This window comes from Tachypleus tridentatus, chromosome 7, assembly GCF_004210375.1.
Source record: "Tachypleus tridentatus isolate NWPU-2018 chromosome 7, ASM421037v1, whole genome shotgun sequence".
NCBI lineage: Eukaryota > Metazoa > Arthropoda > Merostomata > Xiphosura > Limulidae > Tachypleus > Tachypleus tridentatus.
In genome coordinates, this window is record NC_134831.1 from 149511500 (window position 1) to 149531121 (window position 19622).

Sequence of the window (19622 nt, forward strand, 5' to 3'; positions counted from 1 at the left end):
ACAACAACAAATAAAAAAATTCTGCTGACAAGTGGAATATTCCCATCACCATGTTTCTGATCTCCCTTGATAAGCAGCATTGTTGTTGTTTTCGTTTGAGACTAGTTTCAAAATTTAGCTATTTTAGATTCTAATTTTATATTGAGTTTTGTTTCATTTTTAGCTAGTTTTGTTTCACTTTAATTTTGAGGGGTGAATTATGGAAGGAGAGAGTTCACACTGAACTAGTGAGAGAATCAGTAAAGGTTCTTTTTTTCCACTTTTCTCTCTTGCCAGTGCAACACAATTATTGCAAACACTTGCTCTTGTTGCATATTGTACCTTATGATTGTTTCAATTTGTCTCTGCTGATAAACTGTTGTTTGGTATATATTGTGTACTGACTTCTTATTAGATAAACTCAGTAAGAGTTTGGAAAGTAAAGAACTCTTACATTTGCAACAAATATCTATTTGACTTGCTGTTAAGAGAACTCTACATATTGCTGTGCGAGAAATCTGTGTACCAGAAAATACCACAACTAAAATAAAGAAAAATTAATATTGCAAAAAAACTGCAGTTTATATACATCTTTATTGGTTAAAATAAACTTCAACATTTAAGGGTTTCATCTAATATTTATATATAAAAATGTTATTAAAGACCCCAACATTTTTTTTACATTACATACAACATTCTAATAACACTTAAAACCTGCTAGTCAGGTAAATTTTAATAAGGCACTTTCCAATATTAGCTTAAACACATTACACAACACAAATATTCAGAACATATGAAGGATATAATACTCGGAACCATCAGTAATTAGCAAAACTCCACAATTACAGAATTAAGATAACTATGGTCATAATGAATGAAATATTTGTGAAATGTACAATATCTTTGTTTTCCACAATTCTGTACATAGGAAGGATGTTAATCAAATTATTTTAACTTGCTTGTTGTAATTTGTTTAGCAATGGAAATAAATATGGAACCTATTCAGAAACCAGAATCCTTTCATGTAAGCATAGACACTTAATTCTATCTACAAACGAGCAAGATGAACTGTAATGACAGCAAAAAAAATATGTAACTGTATAGATTACTATACAGGTTGAGTGCATTACATTAAAATGATTCTGGAGCCTTAACATGCTCTCTCATTCAATCATGCTCTATTTGATGACTGTGTAACTTGGCAGTTGTCCTGCAGAATAGCATCATAATGTTACAATGTCTTAAACACATCATACCTCCCTGCACACTTTTCATAATCAATCTAGTATATGAGGACAGCTGTTTCTCATTGGCCATTTCAACAACTTGATTGTACATAAATCCAAAGGTACTGCATTTGCAGACTTGATTTTTATGTCTTCAGTTGGAACAGTATGAATACCTGTATCATTCTCTAGGAGATTGATATATATGGCAGTTGAATGAGAGGTATTACTGGAAGCTTTACTTGGTGAGCGCATACTCTGTTCACTTAGTTTTCTGATGAATATTCTTCTTTTTGTTATGATTTACCCTGTTGCCTGGGGCACATGGGCAGTATTTTCATTCATTTTTGTGTTCATGTGTTCTCACTTTTTCTTTCTGAGTGGGTCCTGGTGTCCAAGTTCGTCCATGTGTTTGTTTTTGAGTGTCATTAAGCACAAAGAATATCTATCCTCATTTAAATCTTCATCTACATTCTTGATAATAATACATTTTTTATGATCTGATTATATGAATATTTTGTGTTGAAAAGAGCTGTTGTGTATCTTTCTAAATTTTAGTAATTTTTAAGTGGCATTCACACTACCTCTAAAATGTCAAACAACTTCAAAATGAAGTTCTGATACACTCCTTTTCATTACAACTTCATATCAGCTGTGGTAGTAATATAATTTGATAATTTCCATATTCATAATCATTTTAACATAACATACCTTTCCTCTCAGCTGAAAATGAATTTTATATTTAAAAAACACTAAAGATACTATTTATATAGAACAAAGCCTGGAGGTTAGGGCACTCGACTCACAGTCTGAAATTAGAGTTTGAACTCCTACCACACAGAACATACTTGTAGTTTCAGCCATGGAGGACTTATAATGTGATGGTCAATCCCAGTATTCATTATTAAAAGAAGAGTCTAAAATTATGAATAGCTAGTACAGATTGTTTTTAATTTTGCACAAAGCTAACTATATCTACAAAACAAAATTACCCTCCCTCTTTCAATGCATGATGTGGATGTAAAATTATTTTGATAAGTTGAAGTATGTGTTTTTAAATATTTACAAAACCATTTCATGAATGTTAATTTCAGCAAGATAAGCACATGCACAGGAATAGTTTGTAAACATGCAGTTTATTAGTCCTCAAATTACTGATGTTAGATTGTTTGTTTTTTGAATTTCGTGCAAAGCTACACGAGGGCTATCTGCACTAGCCATCCTTAATTGAGCAGTGTAAGACTAGAGGAAAGACAGTTAGTCCTAAGCATCCATTGCCAACTCTTGGGCTACACTTTTACCAACAAATAGTGGGATTGACTATCACATTTCAATGCCCCTGTGGCTGAAAGGATGAGCGTGTTTGGTGTGATGGGGATTTGAACCTATGATGCTCATATTACGAGTTGAGCACCCTAACCACCTAGCCATGTTGGGCCAACATTATAGTAATAAATTTACTTTTTGAACACATGCTAAAACAGTAACTGTGGATTCAATCCTATGAATGCAAAAAGTCAGTTGGTAATTTATTTCACTACTGTTTCATCCAATATTTGTTGTCCTTCTTTTTTAATCAATATTTTTCAATTTCTGGCCTAAAATCAATTATTTCCTTCTGTGCTATTTTCTTTTATAAAGCACAAAAGATAATTTAAAACACTATGGACATTTCAGAACATGATATGCCTCTTCTTACTTGGAACTGTAAAATGAATAAGTATTTTAAGCACAATAAATGTAATTGACATGGATGTGACCACAACTGGATAATCATTGGACACAAGGTATCAAGTGTAAGAATGCAAAAGAAAGTTTCTGAAAAAAAACAACAAAATAATAAAATTAAAAAGATATAAAAACAAAAGTTTCTTGTGATTCTTTGAACACAAAAATCCCTGTTGTCTTGGGTCTCGAAATGGAGAATCAGGTATTTAGAAAGTTAATCTTGAAGCCCATCCCTCATTCCCTTTGCTAAGAATTTTTTACATATACTTTGTTTGTTGCATCTTTTCTTCAGTTACTTTTGATTATCGACTCTGTTGAACTATCCAAGTTTCTGGACAAGTTTAGAGTGAAAATAGTAATCAACCATGATTAAAATAGGTCAATTATGACAACTAGTTTGGAAGTTGTATATCATCATGCATTTCACTTTTTTATGCTATTTTTGGACTCTGTAGACCCAAATGTAAATGGTATGAAAATCACTATTGAACACTTTATACTACTAAACCTGATAATACAGATTTATTGCCAACAAGTCACAGACACCCACTATCAAAATTCAGCTTGCACATTCATAAAAACCAAACAACTCTATTCTTTGATTTATAATAGTTCATCACCTTCAGAATGATCTTCAAACTTTTTTTTTCTGCATGTATTTCAGATTGTCATTGAACTTCAAAGATTGTTTGAAAAGTGTTACTTTCTTTAAAGATATTTCTTATGCCAGCTATTATTTATTTCAACTGTGGACAGGACTATGTAAATATTGTCAGTACCACTCATTACATTTAAAACATTTAAGCTCCTTACATTACTTCATAAAAGAATATGGGAAAAATTCAACAGTGAAATTTCAATTCCAATAAATGATGATGACTCAAGAACATTACATATCAAAGAGAATTTCTTCATCATACATATGAAGCCATGTCTCAAAACATACAAGTCTGATTCTCAACTCCTTTTCAAAATGTAAGTCTATTTTTATATCATTTAAGACTGCTGCTTTAAAAGCATTTAATATAGTTTAGTACTCACTTATTCTGAAATGTACAGCTCCTTGCAGTTCTCCCACATTAGTCCAACCACTTCTTTTTTCCAGCTGCTGTCAAGAAAGGTTAAGTTACTGAGAATAATAACTAATGTGCTCTAAGTTGTCACAAACATCATCTTTAAAAGGTTATTAACAAATGTCTGAACTCCTGCCTTTGGTTCTCCATAAAATATTGAAATTATAAATTTAAAAATAAAATTTATGAACAATGTCCCAATGTAAAATGCTTTTCTTTTTATTGTAAGCCAAAATATAATTAATTTTGCATAACTAATTTTTAAAAAATTCATTTTTTGTTAATACATGTTGAAAGGTGACTATATTTCATCAAGATTATTTTTGTACATAAATCCAGCATCCAGTAAACTGCATATTGGTCTCTACACAGTAAGTTTTCTCTTGAAGTAGTTGTTCAAGGCATGATAATAAGATTCACTACATTGGTCTCTACACAGTAAGTTTTCTCTTGAAGTAGTTGTTCAAGGCATGATAATAAGATTCACTGCATTGGTCTCTAGGTGTTCTTTATACTTACAAACACAAAGCAACTTCAGCTTACAAAAGCTTCATTCAAAATTATAACCAGCATAAAGGAGACATACTATGCAATACATATGAGAGTGCTTCTACAGTAAAGATGTGACATTGACCATTTTCTATAAAATAAATAAATGATTTATTAATTTTTATAAATCTCCCATTGTGCATTACATGGGTACATATGCTAGTTAATTTTATTGTACCGTATATTTTGAAATAATCATAACAAAATTAAACTTAAAAATCTTCATGTGAAGAATAAAAAGTACACCAAAACAACTAAAATTTCAATGAAGTTTCACAAAATTTGGGGCAGCTGGCTCTTGTCATATAACTGTGCAATACACAATAATGTTTGATAATTATTGTTGTTCCAACAAATATAAATCAATACTGTTACCTGGCAAGTGTAAAAAAAAGGCACTGAACTGATGAATCAAGAAATAATCAATTACTCTGGAGGTATATTAATAAAAATAATTATGGTCACTATTACATACAAAGTATCTAATGTCCACATAGCTCATTGTATTTTAAAAAGTAGATCTTGGAAACCTTCACAATAATCAACTTAAAAAAATATTATAGTAAAATCTACTTGGAACAGTACTCAATCCTATGTGCACTTGTGGGGGTTAGTGTGCATGCCACATACTTTTGCAGAATTATATTCATAACTTATTTAAATACTATTATCAATGCATGTAAATAACCTTGTTCGTAAAATATAGTTTTTACTGTTATGCATTTATATCAATACCTATATTCATTTCAGTTTGATGCATGTGATGCATACTGTTGGATGTGTATTGCACAAATTCAGACTGTTCTCTAAATTTGCTGAAGATTCTTGAATCAACAATGTTTTATGAAAGCACTAATATATTGTTGGAACACCTGAATTTTTAAGAATCTAGCTATTACAAGACACAGAGACAGTAACAGAATAATGTTGGTCAGCCACAGTTAGTATAGTACAAGCCTCGGAAGTTATAATCATGATTACTGCTTATTAAACGGAAAACTACAGAATTGGACCAAAAATGTTTATATATTTCAAACATTAGAAACCATTTAATTTCTGTGAATTAACTTTGGACATCATATATTGTGGTCCATGAAAAATGTAGTGTTAAAACATAGCTAGCCACCAAGAGAAGTGTATGTGTGTATCAACATTGAATTAATTTGCTCTTCATGAGCATTGATAACACATTCAGTTCCAGACCACATAAAAGAACTCAGTATTGTTTGTAAAACTCTTGTGTATAAACCAGTAGTTATAACAACTATTTGTAATAACTTTTTATAAATTGTATTGCTGTTTGTATATTAAAATATATTTGTTAAGAAAGAAAATTGTGCATGTCAATCTTACTGGTAAATATAAATTTGATATATAAACAGATAATTAACTTCGAAATTAAAATTTCCAGCTATTTAAAATTGCAATACATTAACATACTTAACATAAATTGAAAGTTTGTCCGAGGTTCATTATAATGTGTAACACCTTAGTCTCAAAATATAGTTTATAATTCAAAGGCTAATACCTTATACACTTTAATTTTCTAATTTAAAAAGGAGATATTTAAATAAATTCTAAACCTTTACATCTCTGAATTCTCTATTTCAGATTTTATCTTTTCCCTCATAAGGGTTTGAAAAGGTTCATCAATCAGGGAAAAAAACCCCCAAAAACATCAACTATAGAAACTAACAACCCAGAATTTAAAATAAGAACCTCCAACCTCCTCTCATCTCTTGATGATTTTCCATTACTTACTTACTCATGCTTAATTGTCAGTGGTATATTTTTTATAATCAACAGAAAGGCTAATTTATTAACTACATGATTATAATTTTTTATGTTAATTTATTTCAGCAAAAGGTGTCAATGTAAGCAGATTTGATTGAGTAAATATTAAAGTCAGTGTTCCAGTAAGTAATGAAATTTTTTAGAGCTAAATACATTACAGTAGTTTTGGGGTATTCTGTTTTACCATTTGAATTATGTTTATTGTTTTAAAATGCATATTTGAATGCTCTATGAATGTATTTGAAAATTTCATGGATTACTTTTAAACAATGAACGTAGTTTTAAAAAATTAAGGGTAAATGAAGACCAACTGCCAAGAGTAAAAGTCCTCAATCTTAATGTAACTGCTAAGTTTAGTTTTCATTTATAGATGTATAATGTTTAACAAAAGTAACTAACATGCAAAAATTAAAAACTTATCAGGCTAGACAAAATGAAGTGAAATGGAAAAAAATAAATATTTGCCTTGTGTAATGCATGAGAAATACGTGTAGTTAGGCATCAAGGTACGTAATCTGAAATTTTGTTTATCCTAAACTTTCCACACTCCCACTGGGTGATCTATTCCTCTTAATGGTAGTTAGACATAGTTCAAAGAAAAATAAAACAATAAGATTAAATGTAAACTGTTATGACCCTGAGTCTGTTTAGGATAAATAATAGTATTTTCTGTCATAATAAACAGTCACTCTGCAAAGAAGTTTTTTTTTGTAGTTTCTAGGTAAGTCATATGGACCAAGCCCATATAGTGTTATGGTAGGGAAAATTAAGAGATAAAATATGAAGTTTCACTGTAAAATAAAAAAAGTTATTAATTTAAAAAATTCTAGAGGTTATACAAATGAAATGTAAAAATTGTAAGGTGAAAAAATTATTTTTGTTTTTAACATGAAAATTACCTTGCACTCAGACTAGTCAGAATCTGAACAAGTGAACAAGACAGACTTAAAATAAATTCAGAAACTTTAGTAAAAATTTAGACTTCTCGCATATAATATACTGATCGTGTTCAGTAGAAGTGTACCTGATTTCATGAAGGGGCACTTAGTAAATTCAGAGTAAGAGTAAACATTAATATTTTAACCAAATTGGTTGAATGGACAAACACCTTGAACTTAACATTAAACTAAAATGTTGAATCATACATTATTAAGAAATTTCCTATATTTCTATTTGATGTCAATGTAATGATAGTAAATTAAAGTATATAAATATTATAAATTCCCATCTAGCAAAAACATTTTCCTACCCCATCCATCCGTAAAATCTTGTTCTTCAACCAGGAAAGATAGTACACTCGTACACGAGATTTTCTCCCCGACACTGTTACCAGAATGTTTTGACCCTCAGATACTTCCATCTGCTGAAATCTTCGTCTAGTAATGAGATTATAAACTTTTCCTTGACCACTTCTGTCCAGCAGCATCAGACCATTTTCAGTCCCAATCAAAAGGTTGACACCTATAATCAGTTGTGTAAGTACATGTATTGAAAAAATTCAACCTCTTTCTATACTAGATTTTGATAACCATGTTAAGATACACCAAACTCTATCACCTATTTTATTTTCACAAGTATTTGTGTTATGAAATGTACAGAAGCTTTTCCTAAAATAATTGATATCTCAGCAAATGAAGAAGATAGAAGGTTCTAATATTTTGTCTTACAAGTATGGAAAGTTTCGAGTTTTCGTACAGTTAACCTCTGTTGATGTTGTATTGGAGAAGTAATAAAATGTAAAATGAACAACTTACACCATGGGTGTTTTGTGTGAAGCATAAAAGTGAGTACTGACCTTTTTCGTTTGAAATTAAACTCATTTATGTGACATAAAAAGTTGATTTATTAATTTTATTTTGAAGACAAGATTATTGATGTACATTGACAATAAAGTATACTAATTCATTTTAAATGTAACTGCAAAAAGTCATGAAATGCAAACTCTAACCCCATCATGCACTAATGTTATTGCAGAATAATTATTAACACACTGTAATTAAGTTTTAAATTTTCTACATAAAGTATATAACAGATTTTTATAACCATTTTATCTATCAGAGGTACACCTATTCTTTTTATCGTTATTACAGGTAATGAGGTAATGTTTTATTCAAGAACTTATTCATTACAGAGACAAATTTTATTACTCTGAACCAACACTTATACAAGTAATATAACTAATGAATAAAAATTCAGTTTAGAAGCAAATATAATATAGAACATTTCAAACAAGGTATTATTCCAACACTAATATTTTATCATTGTCAAATGTTCAACTATCTGTGTGAAACTAATAATTCACTTCTGTTTATTCTCAGTGATTACAGGGTAAGAATGGAATAGCTCATGAACACACACATCTTTAGATATGTATCTGTGATATTAGTATCATAATTATTTTTATATTAATAAAAGATTAACATTAACACTAAGTATGAAGTGGTTCAATTTGACCAATCTTGGAAATGTGAAACTATAGATAATATAATTCTGAATTATAAAATTTATCTTACAAAATTTGGCAAATTTTTAGTAAACATTACCAGTCTCTTATATACAGAAAAACATCAGAACTGTATTAAAGTATTTCTATTAAGGGTTTTCAGTGAATTTCTAAAGCATTTCCTGAGTTCATGTGAATGTAAAGTGATATCCATGCTAAAAATAAAAATATTATTTTCATCTTACAGTTTACCTATTTCAGCTGCATTGCTTCTGAAGCCTCCTGAAGGAACATCAAGTTTGTGTTTGGTAAAAATTTTGTATTGTATCTGTTACTTTCTCTACCTTAACACTAAATGTGTGAAAATCATCTATGTAAAGTGAAATTTAAAAGTGAAAATTAAAGTTTAAACTTATAAAATGAATAATACCATTTTTCCATAGAATGATATAGATATTACAATTATCTTAATACCCTAAGATTCTAACCTTTCCAAATTTTTTATTTTAATTTTATGATAGTATTAATGTACTAAAAGACCCTCTTTTTGTGTAAAAGCAATAAATCAAATCAGGTAAGCATCTGGCTGTATTAAAGCAAGGGTTATACTGATACTTATGTTGGGCTATAAGAAAAATTGCAACATTTTTTAAATGCATCAATGATAAAAATCATTTATAAAAAAAAAATCAGGAAAAGTTTTATGATGGTGATAACCTTTCCTTTCCATTTTGTGTGTCTTAAGTATGTGTTAATTAATCAATTTTATCCTAATTAAAATCTTATGAAGTAATTCTTTATAAGCAAAATAAATATTTGATGAAATAAATCATATAAATGATAACATTTTAATCCTGTTTTATACTTGATGCAGAGAGAATTATTGTTTGAGCTTGACGAAAACTGATTTTTTTAAACCCTAAAAAACAAGTAAAAACAAAGCTTTTAAATGCTTAAAATTCTCCTTGTATTGTTCAATAGAATAATTAAATATTCAACCTAAAGCAACTATGCTGTCACCTCAAACCTCTATCTTTATGGGGTAGAAAAAAAACTGATATATTTCAATACCAACAAACTAAGACCTATACTAGAAAGGAGTAACTTCTCCTTCATCCTGATTAGGTTTGAAGCCAATATACAAACTTTATTATTTATAGAGAAATCTCTGAAGATCATTTCTTTACTTTTGAGAAAACAAAAACATTCTATAAAGATGTTTGTCATCTAGGTGATGCTGTAACAAGTATGAAATTTATTTGATTAGTTTTTTGAAGTATTCTGCAACACTTTGTTAAAAATACAACCTAAACGATCACTATCAAATAGCTTAAAATAGACCAGGATCAGTTGTTGGGCTAGTGAAAATTTCATCTTAGACGAACTGTGATTGTGGAAAAAGAGCTGATTATACAACAGCATATAAAAGTTACAGCTTTACCATTTGTATTTGACATTATTCTTCAGAATAGATAAACAAGGTGAAAAACTGGTTTATGATAATTAAACTGTTGTAAATTTTGGTGAAATTATACGAATTTGCACATCAATATTATCAAATATATTTTTTAATGACAATAGCAAAACTATTTGAAGAAGTTGAACAATCACATATATCTTTTATTTGATTCATATCAGTAAACTCACCCCAAAGAGCAGCACATAGTATTTCAGAAGTAAACCTCTTCTTATATTTCCGTATCTCTGGCGTGTCAGAGGAAGTTTCATGAGAAGGGGGCGTTACATTGACATTGATGTGGGACTCTCTTCTAGGAGGTGGATTAGGTCCGCCACTTCCAGCACCAAACCCAAATGTTAGGAAGGAATGCTGCTTATGCTATAATGGAGGTGAAACTTTGATCACTGCTTGAGAATTTCACCAGCTTTATATAACATAATCCAAGATACATCTCTCTATATCAGTTTAACAAAACTTTATAAAAATAAATGTTATAAACAAACAAATGAAAAAAGAATAGTCTCACACACCGATATCATAAATGTATATGCGTATTGAGGTATTATACCTATCTTTTTATATTTTAGGGAAGTATGATATTCAGATTTATTTAACTAGTAACAGACTCAAAAGGCTGATTCAGTTTAGTTTGTAACTTATCAATCAGCAAAGTTTCTTTGTTTAAAAGATGAAGTTCAAAATTAAAAATCTGAGAATAAAATTGTTCAAAAGTAATTGTCATACCTACCGTGTAGCTTTGTTTTGGAGCAAACAAAGCAATTATGTGGAAAATGCTGACTTGGTCTTAGAATTCATAATATTAATTATTCTTTGAATATGATACTTTTTTTTATCTTACATTAATACCAAACATATTACTGAAAAAAATACCAACAAGGGAACAATGGAATAAACACTTGTGAATTTAAGTATAATCATGAAATATACTGTACAAAAGTGGATAACATTCTTTTTTAAGATTTTATACTGCAGTTTCATTTAATCTGAATGGAAGATGAAATTTGTATACAAAAAATTGTTAGGAAGACATACTTTGAAAACAATTGAAAATTTATTACCAACACAATCTTATTTGGCAAAAGTTTGTAATAACTCCTGATATTATGTAGTTTTGTGGTAAACAAGCATGTTTGCTTTATAAAAACAGGAATATATTACCTTGACAGAGAGGGATATGTGTATCCTAACTGATTAACAGTATAATAAATCACAAACATTTCATAAAATGTCTTCAAAAACCTGCCTATGAAAATGTATTTGACAACAGTAGATACTACAGTAACAACCTTTAATATTATAGCACAAATATGACATAGATGAACTTAAACTTCTATAAAAGTTCAAATCTAAAAAAAAGCATAAAAATTAAAATGAAAAAATCATGAGCTACCAATAAAAAACAATTCAGTAATTATTATCATGAAATGGGTCAGTTTTAGACAACAAAGTAACATTCATTGAACAATATTTATAAAACTAATGCATGTACTACACACAAAACCAAAACTGAAACTTTGATTTCAAAGCTTTAGTTTGCATAAAAGTTATCTATATGCCCTTTAAAATACTAAATAAGCATAGTTCTTTCTAAATAATGGTTCATTCATATTGTAAGTGTTTGTCAACATTTTAACATGTAACTCAAAGTCAGTCCATTTTCAGCATATTATGTTTGACCATAAAACAAAATTAGTACAATAAAACTCCTTGATCTCTTATGTATAAGACTACAGTTTAGAAATCTATGGCATAAAATAAAGTAACAGAATGCAGAAAAATCATAAAGACAGAGTAAAAATAAATCTTTTAGAGAAAAATTTAAAACCTACGAACAAAAAATGTAGTTGGTCTGATAACAAACTGAATGATGTTTTAAAGATTAGCTGGAAAGAATGGAATATTCTGACTCATTATATGAGGTTAAAATACATAAAAACCCAAGGATAATAAATCCAGTATTAGTTTACAAAAAAGATGGTATTTGGTAAAAATTCAAACACACTTCACAATAAAAGAAATTGGTAAAGAAGTCAAAACATGGTGCAAAGTTGTAACTCTTGTAAAAATAAATAAATCATGTTCGGATAATAACAACAACAGAACAACTGCTTTATAAAACTTCTAACTGAAAAGAACTTTAAAGTTGAATATTTATAGTATTTAAAAGATGAATGTTTATGCTGAACTGGGTATATTATAATGTACAATTTTGTTGCTAATTCATAAATAGCCTACAAACTTGGAATCTGAAGCGATATGCCCCTCTTGCAAGAATTGGTGCAAAATACAGTATCTTTATAGGATACATTTAAAACAATTTGTAAAAATACATGGTAAAAATCTGTCTCAGTTTATTTTTTACTTAATTAACTTCAAGGTGCAATGTGCAAAAACAATTCTGTCAAACAAAAACCAATAAAAATAACTAAGAAAAAAAAAACACAGACAATAACAAATTATTTTTTGTGATAAAAATATTCTTCGAATCTTATAAATCCCACAGGAATAAAGTCAGTAAAGGTACAAAAATCATATTCTGAAGTTTTTAACAATATATTAACCATAACAATGTGTACTGTTCACGTTAAAATAATAACGTTCTTACAAATTAAATTGTTTAACAAAACCAAATTATGTATAATTCTTTAAACTAAAGATTTCTGAAGTCATATAATAGCAACCATCACTATTTATCTCTCTAAGTTAATGAAAAAAATACTGTTTGGTAATCATTAAACAAAACAAGTTATTGTTAAGTTTATTTAAATATTTCCAAAAACAAATAATTAATTATATATTTCACCTAGGCATATTAGAATAATAATAGGTTCAAAAATAAATATCACAATGTGTGGCTAATATTTTCAAACTTAAAGTAAGTATACGCTAGGAACATTACCACTGCCTATGTATTTAAAAAGCTATTATTTATAAGCACTCTGAGAAAGGCTTCAGTAAAAAGACACACAAATTAGAAATAAATGACAGAATCCTAGTTAAGATTAATAAGGTTCTGGTGTTGATTTTTTTTCATAATGAAGCCTCTTTTACAGAAACAATATTGAACACAAAAATATAATACCTCTTCAGAAACACTCTTGTCTAACTGCCTCAACTGTCCAGCTAGCAACATGGGTTGAATATGACTATTTTGTGGAAGCAAATCTGGAAGCACTCTACTAGATCGATCTGCAAGGTTGGCAATATTTCCTGGAGAACTGTGGGATGATTCTAACCTTTGCACGAAACCACGACTAAGCCCTTCACTTGAGAAAGATGTTCTTTGTTCAGAATGATCTCTATTGGTCTGTAAAGATACATATAATCTTGAATATTAAAAATTTAATTCCCTTTTTCTCATAAATTTTATGACTTAATATTTGTCATATTATTCTTTAGTACACTACTTAACCATTTTATTTTAATTCAGTGTAATAAACTGATAACAATCTAAAGATAGATATACAAAATAATTTAACTCGAGCAATTTTCAAAACAAGAATGCAGTATATACAACTAAAGTATTATAGAATTACACACAATAATTCAAAATTCATTTAACATTGACTGAAGATCATGAAAACTGGAGGGTATGTGTATACAAACGACTATGCAAAGAAATATTATATCATAGTCACACACTATGATGCACTACTTTGCCACCAGTTGCTTGCTGGAGAAAAGTAATAACTTGCAGCATTGTTACACCCACTTTTGTAACACAGTAAAACTAACTTGGTACACTGTAAATGTAAACTTTGAAATTATTAATGTACATGCTTCTGCTGTGAGTATCAAGGAGGTGAACATCCAGTCTCTTTATATCAAAATAATTTTCCTGTTGAATATCAACCTCTACATATTCTCTACATATTCAAGATCTTTCAACAATGAGTAATGTGGCAAACAAATAAACAGTACATTATGTAAAAAATTCATTCAGTACCATTAACATTTTCCATAAAATTTAACATACAATTTTCAACCTATGGAACTAAAAGTTTTAGAAATAACTAAAACTACTTTTATAATCACTATGTATTCAAACATATATAAATCAAGTGAATGCTTTCAAAAAGGTACTCTTCAGTTAAATATCTAGGGAGCACAGAATCCTGAATTAACAAAATAATCCTCAGATGAAAGATGAATACCAAAAAATAGTAAATGGTTTTACCAACTATCCAGTGAAAGTATTGGCATATTTCTTAATAAATCACACTGCTTTTTGTCTTTTCTTTTAAATAAAGTTCCTCTAACACATATATCAGATTTACAACTTTATTTAAGCACCTAAATGTGCAAATGACATTTTTCATTATACACACTATAACAAAAGGTAGTAAAAAATTCCCACTCAAAACACATAATTAATCATTAAATGTTTTCATACTGCTAATTACAGTTCAGTTTTTATATTTAACTAGGAGAAAAAAAATTCATGCTTTGCATATGAAAAATTCTTTTGGTTGTGGTATTTTGTAACTGAATGCTCAAAGTTTATAAAATGTAAAGTGAGCTATGATGTTAGCTATGCTATAAAGTAATTTTAGTATAGCTTTTGCAGAAACTTGCAAAAATATAAATAATTCTAAATTACATTTTTTTGTACTGGCTTCAACTTGTAATATGAGACTACATTTGTTTATCCTAAATAGATTTAAACTCATAACAGTACAGATCTATTTATACTTAAATTATATTGTTTTATTGCACTATGAACCCTGCCTAACTGCTATTCACCCAGTTATAAGTTATAAATAACTTGGCAAATGTGCAGCTTATGTTGCACTATCAAATTATATTATGCATGAACTACTCACAAGTATACTTTGTAGAACAATTTTATTATTACCCTATTATTTATTTCACCTAATCTAACCTTAACTAACAACAGTTTCATATATTTACATTTAAGTGACTTTATAATAACAAATAAAGAATACCCAAGAAAAATAAAAAAACACTTTTTTTTTCTGTCAACTGTCAATGACACTTTACTATACTTTTTTTATGCTAATGGTAGTATTGCACAAAATATTTTTTTATTTAATTAAATAATGCATCAAAGAACACAAAATTATTATGTGTATAAAGCAGACAACTTTCCATAATTATCACAATGTTTCTGGCTTTTTTACTATGGTAAAAGAGCCATTAAAACTTTATCTAAGCTCATCAATGTGTTTTCTGTGGCAGTTAAGCTCAAACTGAAAGTGAAATTGACTATTCTACTTAAAGGAAACAAAGAAATATAATATGTTTTTTCAAAGATGAAAACCTTGTATTTCTATTGGTTATAAATAATAGCATTGAACATCAGTGAGACCTATGGCAATTTCTGAAAAATAGGTGTGGCAAGGGGAGTCTAATTGTCTACTGTTAAACAGTGGGAGAGGGAATAAGTCTTTGGATTAGCAATGCTAAAATAAAGGTTTTGATTGCCCTTGGTGGACACAGCAAGTAGCTCAATGTGGCTTTGTTATAAGAAAACACACAGTAATTGTCTATTTTATGGTTCTAAACCAATTAAAATTGAAGACCATGAAAATTGTACTTTGTCTGAATGATGAGGATATTATGATAAATAATGAGTAATTTACCTTAAATGTTATACTTCTTGGTGGGATGGTAAATAAATTAATGAATAGGGGAAGTCTAGAGAGCAAATGTTAATACTCACACCAGATGAAATTCCAGATTTGTTTTATATTGCCTTGTAAAAGTAAAAACATAAAACTTACATAGTATTAAAACATGGATTATTTATTTTATATCATGCTGTATTTATCAGTATACCAGGGAAATTAACTTCTGAATGTAACTCATTAAAACCTTGTGATATGTAGAGATAAAGCTGTCTGTGGAGATAGGGTTAGTTACAGATTGTTGCATATCACTTTTACAAATACTGCAAGTTACTTTATACTAGTTATTTCTTCAGTTACAAGTCCTTTATTGTAGACTTCTATAGAATCTATGCAAACGCAATCACAAATAAGAATCTCAATTCATGAAAGTTGTAAGATAAACCTTGAGTTTCAGAATTAGTAAACACTGTTGGACATCACCTAGTATTCAACTCTGATATTAAGCTAGAAGTGCTTACACATTAAAGTAAAATATTTATCTAACAAAATGCAACATATTTCAAGTATAATATATGTAATCATTATGAAAATAAAAAAGGAGGAATGATTCCTGTTAAAATACAATTAAAAACTTTCCAAAACTGGTGATAAAGATGATTATTAAAACCTAGAAATAAATAGTTTATGACAATTCTTACACTTAATTATGTTTTGTTTTTGTTACTAATTTTAAAACTTTACACGCATCATTTAAAAAATATTTCTGAACTAACAGCATTAAAAAATCAAACAAATTAGTCAAAAGAAAATTATTTATCTCACCCTCTTTACCACTAGAGTGCCATCATTACTTTCATCATCATCAGGAGTCGGAGGTAGGGGTCTGTTTGGTGCTTGACAATCAAGCAATTCTGAAACAAATAAATTAATATCTACAAGTACAGTAAATAATTTAATACATAAAAACAAGTGATACAAATATAAAATAGTATGGTGTTCTTAAACCAACTGTCTAAGTACAGCTGCAATTGTGAGTTAGCTTTGATGGATAAATACTACTAGATGTACACATATCCAGGTCCTCAGAATGGCTTTATATGAAAATCAAGAGATTATTTTACATAGAGGTTTTCACTAAAGACTGAAGGAAAAATTTCTGAAGTTTTCATCTCATAAATTCACAATTATGGTGACAAATGAAAGATTTCTACACAATTTATTTTGTATGTTCTTTTATATGAATAGGTAAAGAGCAAACTATAGAATCAATATAGTATCATTCACAATGGGGAAAAGGATGAATTCATTCACAATAAATGCATACTTAAGTTTAAGGATATTTTACTTTAAACTGAGAGAAGTAACTTAACTGAACTGGATTTCAAAAATGAAAAAAAATGACTACAACTAAAACTTACCTTTGATTTAGATTAATATCAAGTGTTTCTGATATTTGATTGAAGCTAACCATAAATTTATAAAAACTATCAATCTATAATTTTAAACTGACAGATTAGAGGGAAGACAAATAGCAAACAGCACCAAAATCAAAACTTGGACTACTCTAATTGAACTAATTTGACAGTTACTCTAATAATAACATCTTCTAAATCATTAATCTCAATGTGTGGAGTGTGATTTAGTAGTAAATGTAATGCAAGCTCTGAACCCTTGGATTCACAATCCAACACAATGAATGCCATAAACTCATAACACATCAGAAATAAAACATTGGTACATTAAACTTTCACATTTGAGAGGTGTACAAATTATTGTATGATAACTGCTAAATGTTATTATCAACAAGCAAGATGAACCTTTTGACTGAAAAAAAAAATCTTGAAAATTAATAAATGTTAGCTCCTTCAAATTCATGGAGGAGTCAATTTGAAGATGAAAAAGATAAAGTTCTTTTTTAAAGTCAGTTATTCTACCAGTATCTTTCTGCATATTTTAATCTATAAGCTCATTTGAAGTAGTTCCTGCAGTTTAAAAATAAAATTTCTACACTTAAGTGTATACCAATTAATTGTGTACCAATTCCATTTACCTTGTGTGCTTGTGTATGTAGTCAATGATAAATTCTGCATGTATTGACATATTTAAACACTGAAAGATCATGAACAATAAACAAGTAAAAATCCTTTCAATGAGGTAAAGTTTGCACATGCTAATGGTGAGAAAGACAAATTATTTTGGTGTGGTGTCTGTACATACAGTAATTGGTTCTGATATACAACACTAGTACTTTATTTTAAAGTTCAGCAGTACATCAAAATTCCTTTTTGTAATTGTCTCACATTTATGTACTGAGAATTTGTCCTTCTCCCTTGTGGATGTATCAAGTATTCTTATATCCTTTGTCCTGTACAAGTGTTTTGAAGAATTCTCTCACCTGGAGCAGCCAGTATAGTAAGCTGTGATCAAGAAGACCACACAGTCTGTAAACACACATTACGGAAATAATTACAAGTAAAGATTTTGTTTACTTAGTTACTTGCATTTATTTCTATCCTTTGCTGTCCAACTTTGAAATGTTTCTCCAGTTTAATTTCTAAATCCATATTTTGCAGATATCCTTTAACTTATCTGCTGGATGTCAATAGACATCAATACCACATGAATCAGTATAGGTATGATCTAAAGATTGCAATTTATGTTGTGTAAAGGAACATCTGAATCAATCTTACATTTCACAGTATTTCAGCTATTTCAACTTTGTCTTTTGCACAAAGCTACAAATTACATAAAGTATTATTTTTGCACAGCTGTCCTTAATTTTGAAATGACAGACTAGAGGGATGGCAACCAGTAAAATGAACCCATTACAAACTCATGCACTGTTCTTCATTGACTGAATAGTGGGATTTGATTGACACTCTTACAGCACATCCAGATTCTTGAAATGTTCATGTTCAAAATGAACTTCACAAATTGAGCATACAACAACCACTAGGCTATGCCTGGCCCTCCAAAGATACTATGTTAACTATATTTGAAGCTATACTGTTGATTGAAGTTCAAATACTGTCAATTTATCAGTCATGTGTCAAACTCTTACATAGGAATGAAATAAACCAAGACAATTTATTTTGACTTTTTTTAATTAAAAAAAATCCCCAAATACATGTACAATAAGAATATTTAAGTTTTTTTATGGTGTATAAATAAAAATTTGCACTTACCTTCATGGACAACCAAAGATTTTAATGTACCATTGTTGTAGCCCTCTAATGGTCTATTTAAAATAAAAGAGTAAACATTAAATACATTTTTATAAAAACAATAGAAATGTCTTTATTTTGTAAAATAAATTTACACTGTGATATTCCAAAATTCTTGTGAGCATTAACTGTCAAAGAGCCACAATAAAACTGAGAAGTGAACAGCATCTTAAGAGAAACACAGGACTACAAATACAGAGGTTTCCAAGTAAACAATGGCTCTTTATTTACAGGCAAACAAAAATCATTGGAAGGTTAGTGCTGATTTTGTTATATGCAGCTTTATGCTCTTTTATAGAAAAATTAAAAGTTTAAAGTTCTCTCCTTGAACTTAAATTTTGTACTCAAGTATTATTTACTCTGTAGCTAATTTATAAAGCATGTCAACAAAAGGAGACACTACACTGTGTTTGAATTTTAATTCACAATTTGTTAAATTATAATGCTGGCAAAATATGGACCTTCAACTATAATGAAATTAAAAAAAATTAAAATAACACACTGATTTAAAAAAGTAAAAAAGAAGTTTATGCAA

The 19622-nt window shown here is 28.9% G+C and overlaps 1 protein-coding gene across 1 annotated transcript in view; it reads right to left on the minus strand.

The window, feature by feature from the left end:
- LOC143256889 (serine/threonine-protein kinase mig-15-like) overlaps positions 1 to 19622 on the minus strand; it is a 103406-nt gene that overhangs the window by 14243 nt on the left and 69541 nt on the right. Inside the window, 6 exon segments of the mRNA XM_076514708.1 lie at positions 3975 to 4041; positions 7599 to 7810; positions 10440 to 10629; positions 13355 to 13579; positions 16686 to 16774; positions 19049 to 19101. Of these exon segments, the coding sequence (XP_076370823.1) occupies positions 3975 to 4041; positions 7599 to 7810; positions 10440 to 10629; positions 13355 to 13579; positions 16686 to 16774; positions 19049 to 19101 (836 nt within the window).